Genomic DNA, 15,138 nt, shown 5'->3' with positions numbered 1-15,138 from the left:
TGGAACTTTTGGGATCACTTAAATATACTATCATATAATCTGCAAATCGTGATATTTTGACTTCTTCTTTACCAATCTGAATCCCCTTGATTTCCTTTTGTTGTCTGATTGCTCTGTCTAGAACTTCAAATACTATATTGAATAAGTAGGGAGAGAGTGGGAAGCCTTGTTTAGTCCCTGATTTTAGTGGGATTGCTTCAAGTTTCTCTCCATTTAGTTTAATATTAGCAACTGGTTTGCTGTATATGGCTTTTACTTACACATACATTCTTCATATTGAATGAAGCAACTATCATTAAGAATATAGGAATTTGGGGTTGGGGATTTAGCTCAGTGGTAGAGCGCTTCCCTAGCAAGCACAAGGCCCTGGGTTCAGTCCCCAGCTCTGAAAAATAGAAAAAAGGAAAAAAAAAGAATATAGGAATTTGATCCTAGTACTAGGGAGGGTAAACATAAAGAAGAAAATGGCAGACATTTTGCCTATGGACTCTGTTCATATGTTTCTGGCTAGAAGTTAGTCACATGCAAACTCTTGGTTTGAGAGAAACCTAGGAAATATAATTCATAGTTACCAAATCTGTACTCTATTAAAGATGTAGGAAATGTGAACGGAAGATAGAAAATAATAGTACAGATTCTCTCAAAATTCTCTGAGGCCTGTGGGTTTGTACTCCAGGGACCCTGGAGGCCTGCTCTAACCAGAGACACAGGAGGCCCACCCTAAACAGAGACAGTACTACCTGACTCCCAGGAGATCAGCTGTCACCCAGCTCACAGAACTCTACATTCCTCCAGTGAGGCTGGATCCAGTCAGAGACATGAGTGACAGTAAACACCAGAGACAAACATAGGGGAGAGGCATACTCCAGGTCATAAACACCAGAACCCAATGCAAAATCTGCTGCTCACTCAGAGGACCTATAGTGTGCTTAACCATCATATGTAACAGGGTATCTAGAGCCCTCCGCTGGCCACTGAGGGAACTGCATGCAGAGAGACCACAGACAAAAGTCAGCCAAAGAACAATTCATCAAAATAAATAAAAATGAATACATTTTTCTTTCAAAAAGGCATACAAATGTATGGTCAAGGCAAACAACACCCAAGAAAACGCAATAACGCAATATTTCATAACAACCCCAGAGTGCAAAGAAACAGCATATAAACAATCTCTTAAACCTATAATAATTCTATACGTATTTCTTGAAATAGCAGTTGGAGTAAGCAATCAGGCTGTAATGCTCTTACAAGTTCCATAGCCTCATCAACCCTTCGTAACAATCTCCACCTGTTTGATTTTTCCTTAATTGCAAATGTGTGTGAGTTAGAATACGGCATCTCTCTGTGATCGAACTGTAAACTGTAGTCAGTGTAACACTGGCAATCATTAACCACAATCTTTAAGTTTCCCTTGTAACACAAGAGCACAGCCATAACTTTGGAAAGCAAAACTCACCCTCCAACAAACAATCTATTCTCTAAAATTCAGTCTCTCTAAAACTCCAAATCCATTCCTCGTGCTATAAAGTATGACTGCCAAGTCTTGCGTATGAACGAACAATGGTGCAGGCTCTAATACCTCACCAAAGAGACATTGCCCTAAATTCTTTTATAAGTATGGTTTCCATGATAAGAGTTATATTAAAATATTATCCCAATCTAGACCTGTTTCCCTTGGTTGGCTCATGCCACGTGTTGTCTAGAATGACTCCAGTTTTAAGCCAACTTTCTGTTTCCAATGTTACAAATTTTTAACCATACCCAGTAACTTAAAAGCCAGTCACCTATAGCCAAGATATGTAGAGTGCATTATACATTGAAAACCAAACAGAAAAAAAATGAAGTGACAATACATATCTTTAGTATTTAGATTAAACACCATTTTTACTTTTTCTAGCTGTCATTTTCTTTTAAGAAGCACCTTGTTACGTGTTGAATCCAATAATCACAGTCAAAGATTACTCTAAGAGAAACAGCTAACAGCTCCATTACCATAGAAGCTTTGAAGCTGCTGGCACCTTTAAGATCAGCTTGTGTAAACATTTAGCCAGCCACCTGGGGAGCTTCCCCAGTGGACAGACCTAGGCTCCTAGCTACATTCCTCCATTGATGCCAGATCCAGTCAGAGACATGCATGACTGTTGACACCAGAGATAACCAGTTATCTATGATGCAGGTCTTCAAAGGTCAATTAAAACTGCTTTTTATTTATTTGTTCCTTTCTTGAAAGGACTTAAAACTAAATCAATGGAGGAATCAACCAGCATTTAAAGTTTTAACCATTTTTTTCTTTTAAACATGAAACACAAAACATTCAAGCAACTAGAAGCAAAACCCAGCCATAAACTGACATACATGGACAGCTTGGACCACCAAGGAGAGACAATAGACATAGAGGGAAGGAGCTGGATGGTGTCCCACCAAAAGGTCCCAGATATCCTACTTAAAGGACCCAGAGCCAGACATAAGCACTTCTCCAAAAGGAGAAAGCAAGGAGGCAAGAGGTTTCCCACCTCCTTCTGTCCCCAGGAGAGCTCCAAAAAAGCTTAAGCTCATTTTCCTTCTTTCACCAAAGCATCTGTGGAGAGTCCAGAGGACTGTTTTTCTCAAACTCATTTTCTCTCTTGTCTAGTGTGTAAACTGTCTCTACTCAGGGTCCAAAGACTAAAAGCATCTAGGAGCACAAGGGTGGGAGCCAGGATTCTTATCTGAGAGATGAGCAAAAGGTAGTTCAAGGTTACCGCAAAACTTCTTCACATCTATCCCAAACACGAGCTGGAGCACAGACAAACGCAAACATGTGAGACTACATCTGACATTTTCACACTTAACAAGTTCTTAAAGGTCAGAGAGACGCAAAATCCGGGAATGTGGACAGAGGACGTCAGACCCTTTTATTAGGGTCACAGGACAGAGGTCATCGTGACAGAAGGTTTCATCGGATTATGGTGATACGCTATCACCACATGACAAAAGTGTAGGACTAACACACACAGACACACACACCCACACACATGCACACACATGCACAGACACACACATGCACAGAGAACACATGCACACATATGTACACATACATGCACACACAGACACACACAGATGCAAACACACATGCACACACATGCATACACAGACACACACACATGCACACACAAATACTCTCATGCACAAACACATAGACACACAGACACACAAACATGCACACACACACATATACACACAGATGTACACACACAAGTGTGCACGCACACACACACACACACACACACACACACAAGTGCTACTCAGCTTTAATTCTCTTACTCATCTGTACTGTATGACAAATCAGAACCTGAATTAAACCGAGCTATGTGGCTCTAGCATCACAATGGCTCAGATGTCACAACCTTCATCCCCCTTTGGCTTCCGAGCTCCACTCATTTTTCCTCCGTATTGGCTTGAAAGACCCCCAGAGTGGGGAGACCCTTACTCAAGTCTCGGGATGACGCAACCCCCCCGAAGAACTCACACAAGATCATCCTTGTTGTAATCACATGAGGTTTATCGATAGCAACCAGTGCACTGGGGTCGAGACTCGTATCCCACGCAGGGGCAGTGGAGTTCGACCCCGAGAGGCTGGGAGAAGAGGTATTTAAAGGGAGAAACCACAACTCGAGGAGCAGGGATGGCGTCATTGGAAAGTGTGTAGAATAACAGTGAAAAATCACAAGGAAGAACTCTCTGTCCCCCAAGATTGTTTCCTAGGAGAAGCTGTCTCCTACTTCTCTGATTGTTTAACTTCATGGTCCACTAGTTCCTAGGAGAAGTTGTTTCCTGCTTCTCAAGATTGTTCTCTAAGATTTATGGTCAGCTAGTTTCTGGGAGAAAGCTGTTGAGCTGGCCAATGTAATTATCCATTCTATAGCCCTAGGAGAGGCTTCTTGGAACATACAATTCTGGGGCCTAACCTGTTTTTTTTTTTTTTTTTTTTTTTTTTTCTGCTCTAAACTTTGTGTCTAGGGGGGCAACTTTAAAACATTTACCTTTTATTCTCTACTTCTTCTACTGGCTAGTTCTAATCTTAGAAATAAATTTTTTATCTTTATAATATTTTTTAACCTTGTAAAACATGATATTGTTGACGAAACATCAAAATCTGAACAGTACTCCTCTTTTTTTAATAAAGGTAAATAGCTTATTTAAGACACAGGGACCTATAATCGAAAACAGAAGCAAAATTAAGAAGGGTCCCATAAGGGAAGATATCAGAGTAGTCATCTAAGGAGATCTCCTAAACCAGCTCTCGAACCATCTCTGATGTGTAAGTCTAGGGAGCTTTTTGAAGATCTGAGTGTCTCTCTAGGTCCCAGCTCTCAGCCCCAATGGCTAGCATGTGGCTAGTGAAGGCTGAGACTTGACAGCTGTCAGAGTGGTCAGCAGTACCAGGTACGGTCCTTTCCAGTGATGCCCGAGTGTCTGGGCTCCGTGTCATTGTATGTAGCTGCATCTCTGACCTGGAACTGATGAGATGTCTCGGGGGGTCCCCGGGGCATAGGCTGCTGCCAGCTGTGAGCAGATTTCTTTCTGTATCAGCTGTAGGTCTTTTAGCCTGGTATACAAATCATTATTACTATGACATGTTGGGTCAGTAATATCATCTAATACAGTCAGAGGAGCTGAGGCCCCATATAAGATCTCAAAGGGGGTGAAGCTGAATCTAGAAGGGAGATTTCTTGCTCTGAAGAGAGCAAGAGGGAAGGAGTATCACCCAGTCTGCACCAGTCTCCACAGTTAATTTGGTCAGGGTCTGTTTTAGAGCTTTATCTATTTATTCTATCTGTCTTGAACTTTGAGGTCTGTAGATATAATGTAATTTTTAATTGAACTCTAAATACTTGGCCACACCCTGGCTTAGCTTGGCAACGAATGTAGGGACATTGTCTGACCAGATTACCTTGGGCATTCCAAATCAGGGGAAGATTTCTTCCAGTATCTTCTGGATGACTATCGAGGCCATCTCTTGTTTGGTTAGGAAAGCTTTTATCTATTCCTGAAAAGGTATCTACAAACACTAGGAGATAAGCAATTTGGGCCTTTTCTTCTGTTGTACATTCTAAGTGAGGCCATCCCTTAGTCTAATTCCACTTCACAGTGGCTGTCTCTTGTAGGCCTGTAACCAGGATAGGCTCCTGCATAGCCATTCCCCGAGCCACTTTATCTGTTTTGTTACTGTCCCATGTCACTGAATCTCTTCTTTCCTGATGTCCTGGGCAACGAATAATACTCACAGTTGTTGGCTTCATCAGGGCATCCAAGACACTGTAAGGCATCTGTGGCACTGATGTGGTTGGGGGTAGAGGTTTGTCCATCCCAGATGACATTTGTCTTGTCCTTCATTGTAGCATGTACTTATCTCTGACCTTTATGAAGAGAACTGTTTCCATCGGTAGACAAGGTAGCCTCGGCTTTCAGCAGGGATCAATCAGCCAGTCGCAGAGGTCTTTTTCCCCCCCATTGGCTTCTGCCAGTACTTGATACTCATGCTATGGTGGCTCCGGGTCAGGATTGGGCAGCAAGGTGACCAGATTGCCCCGAACCGGTGGAGAATCTATTCCATGGCAGCTGACCAGTGGTCCCATCTTTTGGGACTTTTTATTCAGAGGCAAAACATCAGCCACTCTATCACCCTGGATTGGGTGACAGTTGTTAGTGCCCGGCTGGCAGGAGTGATGGGTTCTAGGCAGAACAGCACTAAGCCACACATCTCCCAGCATCAGGTACTGGTGCACTGAGACAGTCTTAAGCTCCACATACACAGTCTGCAGATATGCATACACATGGCCTCACCCAGCCATTTTAGCCCACACAAGCCATCTTGGAGAGCAAATTTTTCATGAGCAAGGGATAGGGGCAGTCAGGGATGACCATGAGCTAGTGGGTTACCCGGCCCACACCAAGGTCCACAGTTCTTCGGGTAGTACATAAGTATTGTTTGTTGTCAGTAGCCCCCTGTACCCGAGGTCTTTGGATACTGGCCCACTGGGGCATAGGAGCACAGAGCGTAGGGTCTCTGTATCCATAAAACAACTGGGCGGACATCTCTTCTATCTCTGCGCATAGCCAGCACTCTAGGACCAAGAGGCTCTCCAGTGGCCCCTCTTATTCTTTCTGGGGCAGTCTCTGACCCAGTATCCTTTTTTTTTTGTATTAGGCACACTGATCTTTAGCCAGGAATTCTCTTCTGTTGTCAAGTACTGTCTTCTTAGGTTCCCTAACTACTGTGGCCAGTATAAGTTCCTCTCTTGTCTTTTATCTCTCTTTAGCTCTCTAACTTCTTAACCCTTTAAATTTCTGTAACTTTCTCTTTATATATTTTCCTTATCATAGACAGATTGGTGGGGCATTTTTTAGCCCCTCGGAGACCCATGCAGGATATGTGTGGAGAGCCTAGCGACAGGATGATTGTGGTTGAGCGCCTGACAATTAGAAAGAAATGTAGAAAGCCCCGGGAGAGGTCCCACACCCTGGTGGGAGGCCGAGTCAGCCATTATGTTCCAAGAACACACTATAGAGAACTTGCCCCCGGGCTGACCCCTGTAACCATGCATCTGCTTCTGTATGCTTGCTTCTGCTTCCCAGAACCCTATAAAAAAGCCCATCCTTGGTTCTGCTAGGCGCGTCAGTCTTCTGAATTGACTGAGACGCCCACAGATATCTGTGTATCTTGATCAATAAAAATCCTCTTGCTGATTGCAGCCTGTGGACTCAGACTTGGGCTCGAAGATCTCCCTCCTGAGGGAAGATTCTCTCTGAGGGTCTTTCATTTGGGGGCTCGTCCGGGATGGGAGATCCTCTACCCAGAGACCACCGACCACCCACCGGGAGGTAAGCTAGCCAGCGTTGGTCTTGTCCTGTCTTGTCTTGCTTTGTGACTTGTTCTGTAAATGCTTAGTTTCTTGGCTTGGGTCTAGACCGTTTGTATTTGGGCGGGCCAGAGAAGGAGCTGACGAGCTCGGACTTCTCCCCCACAGCCCTGGAAGACGTTCCAAGGGTGTTTGGAGCCCGGTTTTCGGGGCTCAGCCCGTATCAGAAGGATACGTGGTTTTGGGTTAGAGGAGAAAGGAGAGAGCCGGATCCACTGAACTTTTGGTTTCAGTTTGACACCGAAGCCGTGTGGCGAGTCTATCTGTTGCTTGTTTGACTGTTAGAATTGTCTTCTTTGTGTCCTAATTTTCTTTGAACATCTGTGGAAATTGGTTATAGGATGCTTTGTCTTGGTCTTCTTTATCTGGTTTGGTTTTTTTTTTCTTTTTTTTTTTTTGGTATTGTCTAGTATCTTTTTGGCTTTTGTTTCGTTTTTGGACTTTGGACAAATGACTATGTTTGAAATCTTGGACTGATGACTGTGTTTAAAATTATGAAACTGTTTGCTTTGTTCGCCGAAGAGTTTTACTTGGTCCCCTTAATGCTTAATAAGAAACTTAATTTTGTGAACCCCGCTCTAGTGGCGCTGTGTTGGTTGATAGCCAAGGTTAATTTTTAAAACATAGTGTTTTAAACAAGAACAAGAAAGGAATTACTGACATTTCCTCACAGAAGGAGAGCACTCATTAAGAGAAGTTCTTTAAAGAAGCCTGCCTTATCTTCTGGCCTTATTCCAAAGGAGGAGTCAGTCTCCGGCATTAGATTACTTTTCTCGTTGGTCATCATTAACATGGAGAGTGCCTTTGATCCTATTCCACAGCAGCCAGTTCCTGCCCCTGTGGTCAAAATACGCCCCAGGTGAACTGGTTACGATTCTTTTGTCAGCCACCTGGCATCTAGCACCCAGGTTCTAACCATCTCTCTATCCTAGTAGGGACATCCTCCACTCTCTCTTCTGCTATGTCTGCCAAGATGATGGGGAGACCCTGCCAAATGGCGCCATCCCTAAGCATACCCCAGTCCAGTACCTACTTCCCGAGGTCAAGCCCCAGGACTCAGACAAGATCTGCTGCCTCTCAAAAGGTGAGCAAAGCTTGTGCTTGTTTGTACAATGGCCTTTTTGTCCCAAGAGAGCCTCCTGTTTTAGCTGTGTGACTAAATGCTGTTTGCCCTCTTCAGTAGATCTCTATTCTCAAGATTCTCTTGTTTTCTCACCTACTGGAGGCCAGAAAGAATGTTCCAGACATGGATAGAAGGCCCTCACTTCTGCCTGTTGGATTCATTACGCCTAAAGGTAGGGAGTGCTCCAGGTCTGCTGCCAGGCTCCAAGGGTGGGTCTCTGAGGGGCTATAAAGTGCCCCACCAATTTGGCTAAAGTAAAAAAAAAAGATATAAAGAAAAAATTACAGAAACTTGAAGGATTCAGCTAAGTCATTGAGAGAGTTGTTGTAAGTTGCAGAGAAAATAAGGTTGATATATGGTTCAGGGTCAGTGCACAAAATTGGACAGCAACTAATAGCTGTAGAAGAAGATACAGACAGAGAGACTGAGGAAGAGAAAGAGGAAAGAAAGTAAAAAGAACAGGAAGCTAGAGAAAAAAAAGAGACAAGAGAAGAACATATTCCGGCCACAGTAGTTAGAGAACCTAAGAAGATGGTACCTGGCTAAAGATCAGTGTGCCTAATACGAAAAAAAAAGGGATAGTGGGTCAGAGAAAGGTCAAGAAAGAACAAGAGGGACCACTGGAGAGCTTCTTGGTCCTAGAGTGCTGGCTATATACAGAGATAGAAGGGAAGTGTGGATACAGGGACCCAATGCGCCGTGCTCCTATGCCCCCCCACCCCCAGTGGGCCAATAACCGAAGACCTTGAGTACAAGGGGCTACTGACAACGAACAATACTTATGGACTGCCCGAAGAACAGTGGACCTTGAGGTGGGCCGGTTAACCCACCCACTAGCTCATGGTCATCCCTGACTGCCCCTATCCCTTGCTCATGAAAAATTTGCTCTCCAAAATGGCTTGCGTGGGCTAAAATGGCTGGGTGAGCCCATGTGTATACATATCTACAGACTGTATATGTGGAGCTTAAGACCTGTCTCAGTGCACCAGTACCTGATGCTGAGAGATGTGTTTGTGGCTTAGTGCCGTTCTGCCTGGAGCATATCATTCCTGCCAGCCGGACTCTGACAATTATCACCCAATCCAGGACTTAAACTGTGATAGAGTGGCTGATGTTTTGCCTTTGAATAGAACGTCCCAAAAGATGGGACCACTGGTCAGCTGCCATGGACTAGATTCTCCACCGGTTGGGGACAATCTGGTCACCTTGCTGCCCAATCCTGACCTGGAGCCACCACAACACGAGTGTCAAGCCCTGGCAGAAGCCCATGGGTGGTCTGCGACTGGCTGATTGACCCCTGCTGAAAGCCGAGGACCTTGTCCACAGACGGGAACAGTTCTCCTCATGAATGAAGGTCACAGATAAGTGGGTGCTGTCATGGTAGACAACACGATGTCATCTGGGATGGCTGAACTTCTATCCCCCCAGCACACATCAGTGTGACAGATGCCTTTGCCATCTCTTGGATGCCCTGGTGAAGCCAACAACTGTGAGTACTATTCATTGCTGAGAATATCAGGAAAGAAGAGATTCAGTGGCAGATAAAGTGGCTCGAAAAATGGCTATGCAGGAGCCTATCCTGGTTACAGGCCTACAAGATACAGCCACTGAGAACTAGGATCGGACTAAGGGATGGCCTCACTTAGAAAAGGCCCAAATTGCTTAAAAGAAAAAGGACAATGGCACACTTGAGGGAAAGCTATACTCCCCAGAGAACAAAGAAAAGACTCATTTTGCCAAATACAGAAATGGACTCATTTAAGAGATAAAAAGTTTGTCCAAATAGCTAAGATATATATAATAGACTTTAAGATTTTAGCCAGAGAGAGAAAAAAAATATATATGTATGGTATGTCAGTAGTAAATGCTTAACAAGCAAACAGGGCAAAGAGACCTAGAGAGTTTAATAAAAAGTCAAAGTAAATTTCACTGACATAAAACCAGAAAAATAGTGCTTGTAGATACTTTTTCAGGAATAGATAGAAGCTTTCCTCACCAAATGAGAGACGGCCTCTACAATCATCAAGCAGACAATGGCCCTACTTTTGTTGCCAAGGTAAGCCAGGGTGTGGCCAAGTATTTAGAGGTCGATTAAAAATTACATTATATTTACAGACCTCAAAGTTCAAGACAGGTAAAATAAATAAATAAAACTCTAAAAGAGACCCTGACCAAATTAAATTGACCATGGAGACTGGCCCAGACTGAGTGACACTCCTTCCCACTTGCTCTCCTCAGAGCAAAAAAAAAAATACCCCTTCCAGATTCAGCGTTACCCCCTTTGAGATCTTATATGGGGCCTCAGCTCCCCTGACTGTGTTAGATGATGTTACTGAACCAGCATGCCATAGTAATAATGATTTTATATGCCAGGCTAAAAGACCTACAGGTGATACAGAAAGAAATCTGCTCACAGCTGACAGCAGCCTATGCCCGGGGACCCCCGAGACATCTCATCAGTTCCAGGTCGGAGACTGTAGCTACATACAATGACACGGAGCCCAGACACTCGATAAAAAGGATCGTACCTGGTGCTGCTGACCACCCTGACAGCCGTCAATTCTCAGCCCTCACCAGCTGCATACTAGCTGTTGGGGCTGAGAGGTGAGAGCTAGAGGGACACTCAGATCTTCAAAAGGCTCCCTAGACTTACACATCAGATAAGTGACTGAGAGACTGTTATAATGCTCACTTAAAGAGTGTGCTTTAAAAACAAGAATTTCATGTTTGCCCTGGGTTCCATCGAGAAAAATATAGAGATAGGCTTAATTTCTATTACAAATGGTATAACATTACATATGTTAATACATCTTGATATCAGAATTCTAAGATTAGAATTACTTAGTAGAAGAAGAGGGGAATGAAGGACCCCAGCCTAATAGCAGTAACAGAAAGACCCCAGCCTAGCAGTAGTAATGCCATTTTACAAGGCTATATTTAGGAAGACTGGTTCAGGGAAAGGTCAGAACACCGAGTACACAGCGGCTGCCATGCAGGATATGTGTGGAGAGCCTAGCGACAGGATGATTGTGGTTGAGCGCCTGACAATGAGAAAGAAATGTAGAAAGCCCCGGGAGAGGTCCCACACCCTGGTGGGAGGCCGAGTCAGCCATTAGGTTCCAAGAACACACTATAGAGAACTTGCCCCCGGGCTGACCCCTGTAACCATGCATCTGCTTCTGTATGCTAGCTTCTGCTTCCCAGAACCCTATAAAAAGCCCATCCTTGGTTCTGCTAGGCGCGTCAGTCTTCTGAATTGACTGAGACGCCCACAGATATCTGTGTATCTTGGTCAATAAAAATCCTCTTGCTGATTGCAGCCTGTGGACTCAGACTTGGGCTCGAAGATCTCCCTCCTGAGGGAAGATTCTCTCTGAGGGTCTTTCATTTGGGGGCTCGTCCGGGATGGGAGATCCTCTACCCAGAGACCACCGACCACCCACCGGGAGGTAAGCTGGCCAGCGTTTGTCTTGTCCTGTCTTGTCTTGCTTTGTGACTTGTTCTGTAAATGCTTAGTTTCTTGGCTTGGGTCTAGACCGTTTGTATTTGGGCGGGCCAGAGAAGGAGCTGACGAGCTCGGACTTCTCCCCCACAGCCCTGGAAGACGTTCCAAGGGTGTTTGGAGCCCGGTTTTCGGGGCTCAGCCCGTATCAGAAGGATACGTGGTTTTGGGTTAGAGGAGAAAGGAGAGAGCCGGATCCACTGAACTTTTGGTTTCAGTTTGACACCGAAGCCATGTGGCGAGTCTATCTGTTGCTTGTTTGACTGTTAGAATTGTCTTCTTTGTGTCCTAATTTTCTTTGAACATCTGTGGAAATTGGTTATAGGATGCTTTGTCTTGGTCTTGTTTATCTGGTTTGGTTTTTTTTTTTCTTTTTTTTTTTTTTTTTTGGTACTGTCTAGTATCTTTTTGGCTTTTGTTTCGTTTTTGGACTTTGGACAAATGACTATGTTTGAAATCTTGGACTGATGACTGTGTTTAAAATTATGAAACTGTTTGCTTTGTTCGCCGAAGAGTTTTACTTGGTCCCCTTAATGCTTAATAAGAAACTTAATTTTGTGAACCCCGCTCTAGTGGCGCTGTGTTGGTTGATAGCCAAGGTTAATTTTTAAAACATAGTGTTTTAAACAAGAACAAGAAAGGAATTACTGACATTTCCTCACAGAAGGAGAGCACTCATTAAGAGAAGTTCTTTAAAGAAGCCTGCCTTATCTGCTGGCCTTATTCCAAGGGAGGAGTCAGTCTCCGGCATTAGATTACTTTTCTCGTTGGTCATCATTAACATGGAGAGTGCCTTTGATCCTATTCCACAGCAGCCAGTTCCTGCCCCTGTGGTTAAAATACGCCCCAGGTGAACTGGTTATGATTCTTTTGTCAGCCACCTGGCATCTAGCACCCAGGTTCTAACCATCTCTCTATCCTAGTAGGGACATCCTCCACTCTCTCTTCTGCTATGTCTGCCAAGATGATGGGGAGACCCTGCCAAATGGCGCCATCCCTAAGCATACCCCAGTCCAGTACCTACTTCCCGAGGTCAAGCCCCAGGACTCAGACAAGATCTGCTGCCTCTCAAAAGGTGAGCAAAGCTTGTGCTTGTTTGTACAATGGCCTTTTTGTCCCAAGAGAGCCTCCTGTTTTAGCTGTGTGACTAAATGCTGTTTGCCCTCTTCAGTAGATCTCTATTCTCAAGATTCTCTTGTTTTCTCACCTACTGGAGGCCAGAAAGAATGTTCCAGACATGGATAGAAGGCCCTCACTTCTGCCTGTTGGATTCATTACGCCTAAAGGTAGGGAATGCTCCAGGTCTGCTGCCAGGCTCCAAGGGTGGGTCTCTGAGGGGCTATAAAGTGCCCCACCAATTTGGCTAAAGTAAAAAAAAAAGATATAAAGAAAAAATTACAGAAACGTGAAGGATTCAGCTAAGTCATTGAGAGAGTTGTTGTAAGTTGCAGAGAAAATAAGGTTGATATATGGTTCAGGGTCAGTGCACAAAATTGGACAGCAACTAATAGCTGTAGAAGAAGATACAGACAGAGAGACTGAGGAAGAGAAAGAGGAAAGAAAGTAAAAAGAACAGGAAGCTAGAGAAAAAAAAAAGAGACAAGAGAAGAACATATTCCGGCCACAGTAGTTAGAGAACCTAAGAAGATGGTACCTGGCTAAAGATCAGTGTGCCTAATACGAAAAAAAAGGGACAGTGGGTCAGAGAAAGGTCAAGAAAGAACAAGAGGGACCACTGGAGAGCTTCTTGGTCCTAGAGTGCTGGCTATATACAGAGATAGAAGGGAAGTGTGGATACAGGGACCCAATGCGCCGTGCTCCTATGCCCCCCCAGTGGGCCAATAACCGAAGACCTTGAGTACAAGGGGCTACTGACAACGAACAATACTTATGGACTGCCCGAAGAACAGTGGACCATGGTGTGGGCCGGTTAACCCACCCACTAGCTCATGGTCATCCCTGACTGCCCCTATCCCTTGCTCATGAAAAATTTGCTCTACAAAATGGCTTGCGTGGGCTAAAATGGCTGGGTGAGCCCATGTGTATACATATCTACAGACTGTATATGTGGAGCTTAAGACCTGTCTCAGTGCACCAGTACCTGATGCTGAGAGATGTGTTTGTGGCTTAGTGCCGTTCTGCCTGGAACATATCATTCCTGCAAGCCGGACTCTGACAATTATCACCCAATCCAGGACTTAAACTGTGATAGAGTGGCTGATGTTTTGCCTTTGAATAGAACGTCCCAAAAGATGGGACCACTGGTCAGCTGCCATGGACTAGATTCTCCACCGGTTGGGGACAATCTGGTCACCTTGCTGCCCAATCCTGACCTGGAGCCACCACAACACGAGTGTCAAGCCCTGGCAGAAGCCCATGGGTGGTCTGCGACTGGCTGATTGACCCCTGCTGAAAGCCGAGGACCTTGTCCACAGACGGGAACAGTTCTCCTCATGAATGAAGGTCACAGATAAGTGGGTGCTGCCATGGTAGACAACACGATGTCATCTGGGATGGCTGAACTTCTATCCCCCCAGCACACATCAGTGTGACAGATGCCTTTGCCATCTCTTGGATGCCCTGGTGAAGCCAACAACTGTGAGTACTATTCATTGCTGAGAATATCAGGAAAGAAGAGATTCAGTGGCAGATAAAGTGGCTCGAAAAATGGCTATGCAGGAGCCTATCCTGGTTACAGGCCTACAAGATACAGCCACTGAGAACTAGGATCGGACTAAGGGATGGCCTCACTTAGAAAAGGCCCAAATTGCTTAAAAGAAAAAGGACAATGGCACACTTGAGGGAAAGCTATACTCCCCAGAGAACAAAGAAAAGACTCATTTTGCCAAATACAGAAATGGACTCATTTAAGAGATAAAAAGTTTGTCCAAATAGCTAAGATATATATAATAGACTTTAAGATTTTAGCCAGAGAGAAAAAAAAATATATATATATGTATGGTATGTCAGTAGTAAATGCTTAACAAGCAAACAGGGCAAAGAGACCTAGAGAGTTTAATAAAAAGTCAAAGTAAATTTCACTGACATAAAACCAGAAAAATAGTGCTTGTAGATACTTTTTCAGGAATAGATAGAAGCTTTCCTCACCAAATGAGAGACGGCCTCTACAATCATCAAGCAGACAACGGCCCTACTTTTGTTGCCAAGGTAAGCCAGGGTGTGGCCAAGTATTTAGAGGTCGATTAAAAATTACATTATATTTACAGACCTCAAAGTTCAAGACAGGTAAAATAAATAAATAAAACTCTAAAAGAGACCCTGACCAAATTAAATTGACCATGGAGACTGGCCCAGACTGAGTGACACTCCTTCCCACTTGCTCTCCTCAGAGCAAAAAAAAAATACCCCTTCCAGATTCAGCGTTACCCCCTTTGAGATCTTATATGGGGCCTCAGCTCCCCTGACTGTGTTAGCTGATGTTACTGAACCAGCATGCCATAGTAATAATGATTTTATATGCCAGGCTAAAAGACCTACAGGTGATACAGAAAGAAATCTGCTCACAGCTGACAGCAGCCTATGCCCGGGGACCCCCGAGACATCTCATCAGTTCCAGGTCGGAGACTGTAGCTACATACAATGACACGGAG

The 15,138-nt window shown here is 44.3% G+C and overlaps 1 protein-coding gene across 15 annotated transcripts in view; it reads left to right on the top strand.

The window, feature by feature from the left end:
• LOC148001960 (uncharacterized) overlaps positions 1–14,463 on the top strand; it is a 153,642-nt gene extending 139,179 nt beyond the window's left edge. The window contains exons 1-8 of one of the 15 annotated variants that reach the window (XR_015634437.1): positions 7,688–7,761; positions 7,835–7,986; positions 8,133–8,197; positions 9,999–10,081; positions 10,399–10,629; positions 11,346–11,474; positions 12,454–12,602; positions 12,702–12,897. Coding sequence is in view for 1 of the 15 variants with exons in the window: in XM_087579611.1 (XP_087435737.1) it covers positions 7,694–7,761; positions 7,835–7,986; positions 8,133–8,197; positions 9,352–9,390 (324 nt within the window). In the remaining 14 variants the exon portion in view is untranslated. The other 14 variants (XR_015634432.1, XR_015634433.1, XR_015634436.1 and 11 more) reach the window with 14 other exon arrangements.
• Positions 14,464–15,138: the final 675 nt, after the last annotated feature.

Source organism: Rattus norvegicus, chromosome 12, assembly GCF_021556685.1.
Source record: "Rattus norvegicus strain SHRSP/BbbUtx chromosome 12, alternate assembly SHRSP_T2T, whole genome shotgun sequence".
Taxonomy (NCBI): Eukaryota; Metazoa; Chordata; class Mammalia; order Rodentia; family Muridae; genus Rattus; species Rattus norvegicus.
Note: the sequence above shows the minus strand (reverse complement) of the source record. Positions and strands in the feature narration are given on the sequence as shown.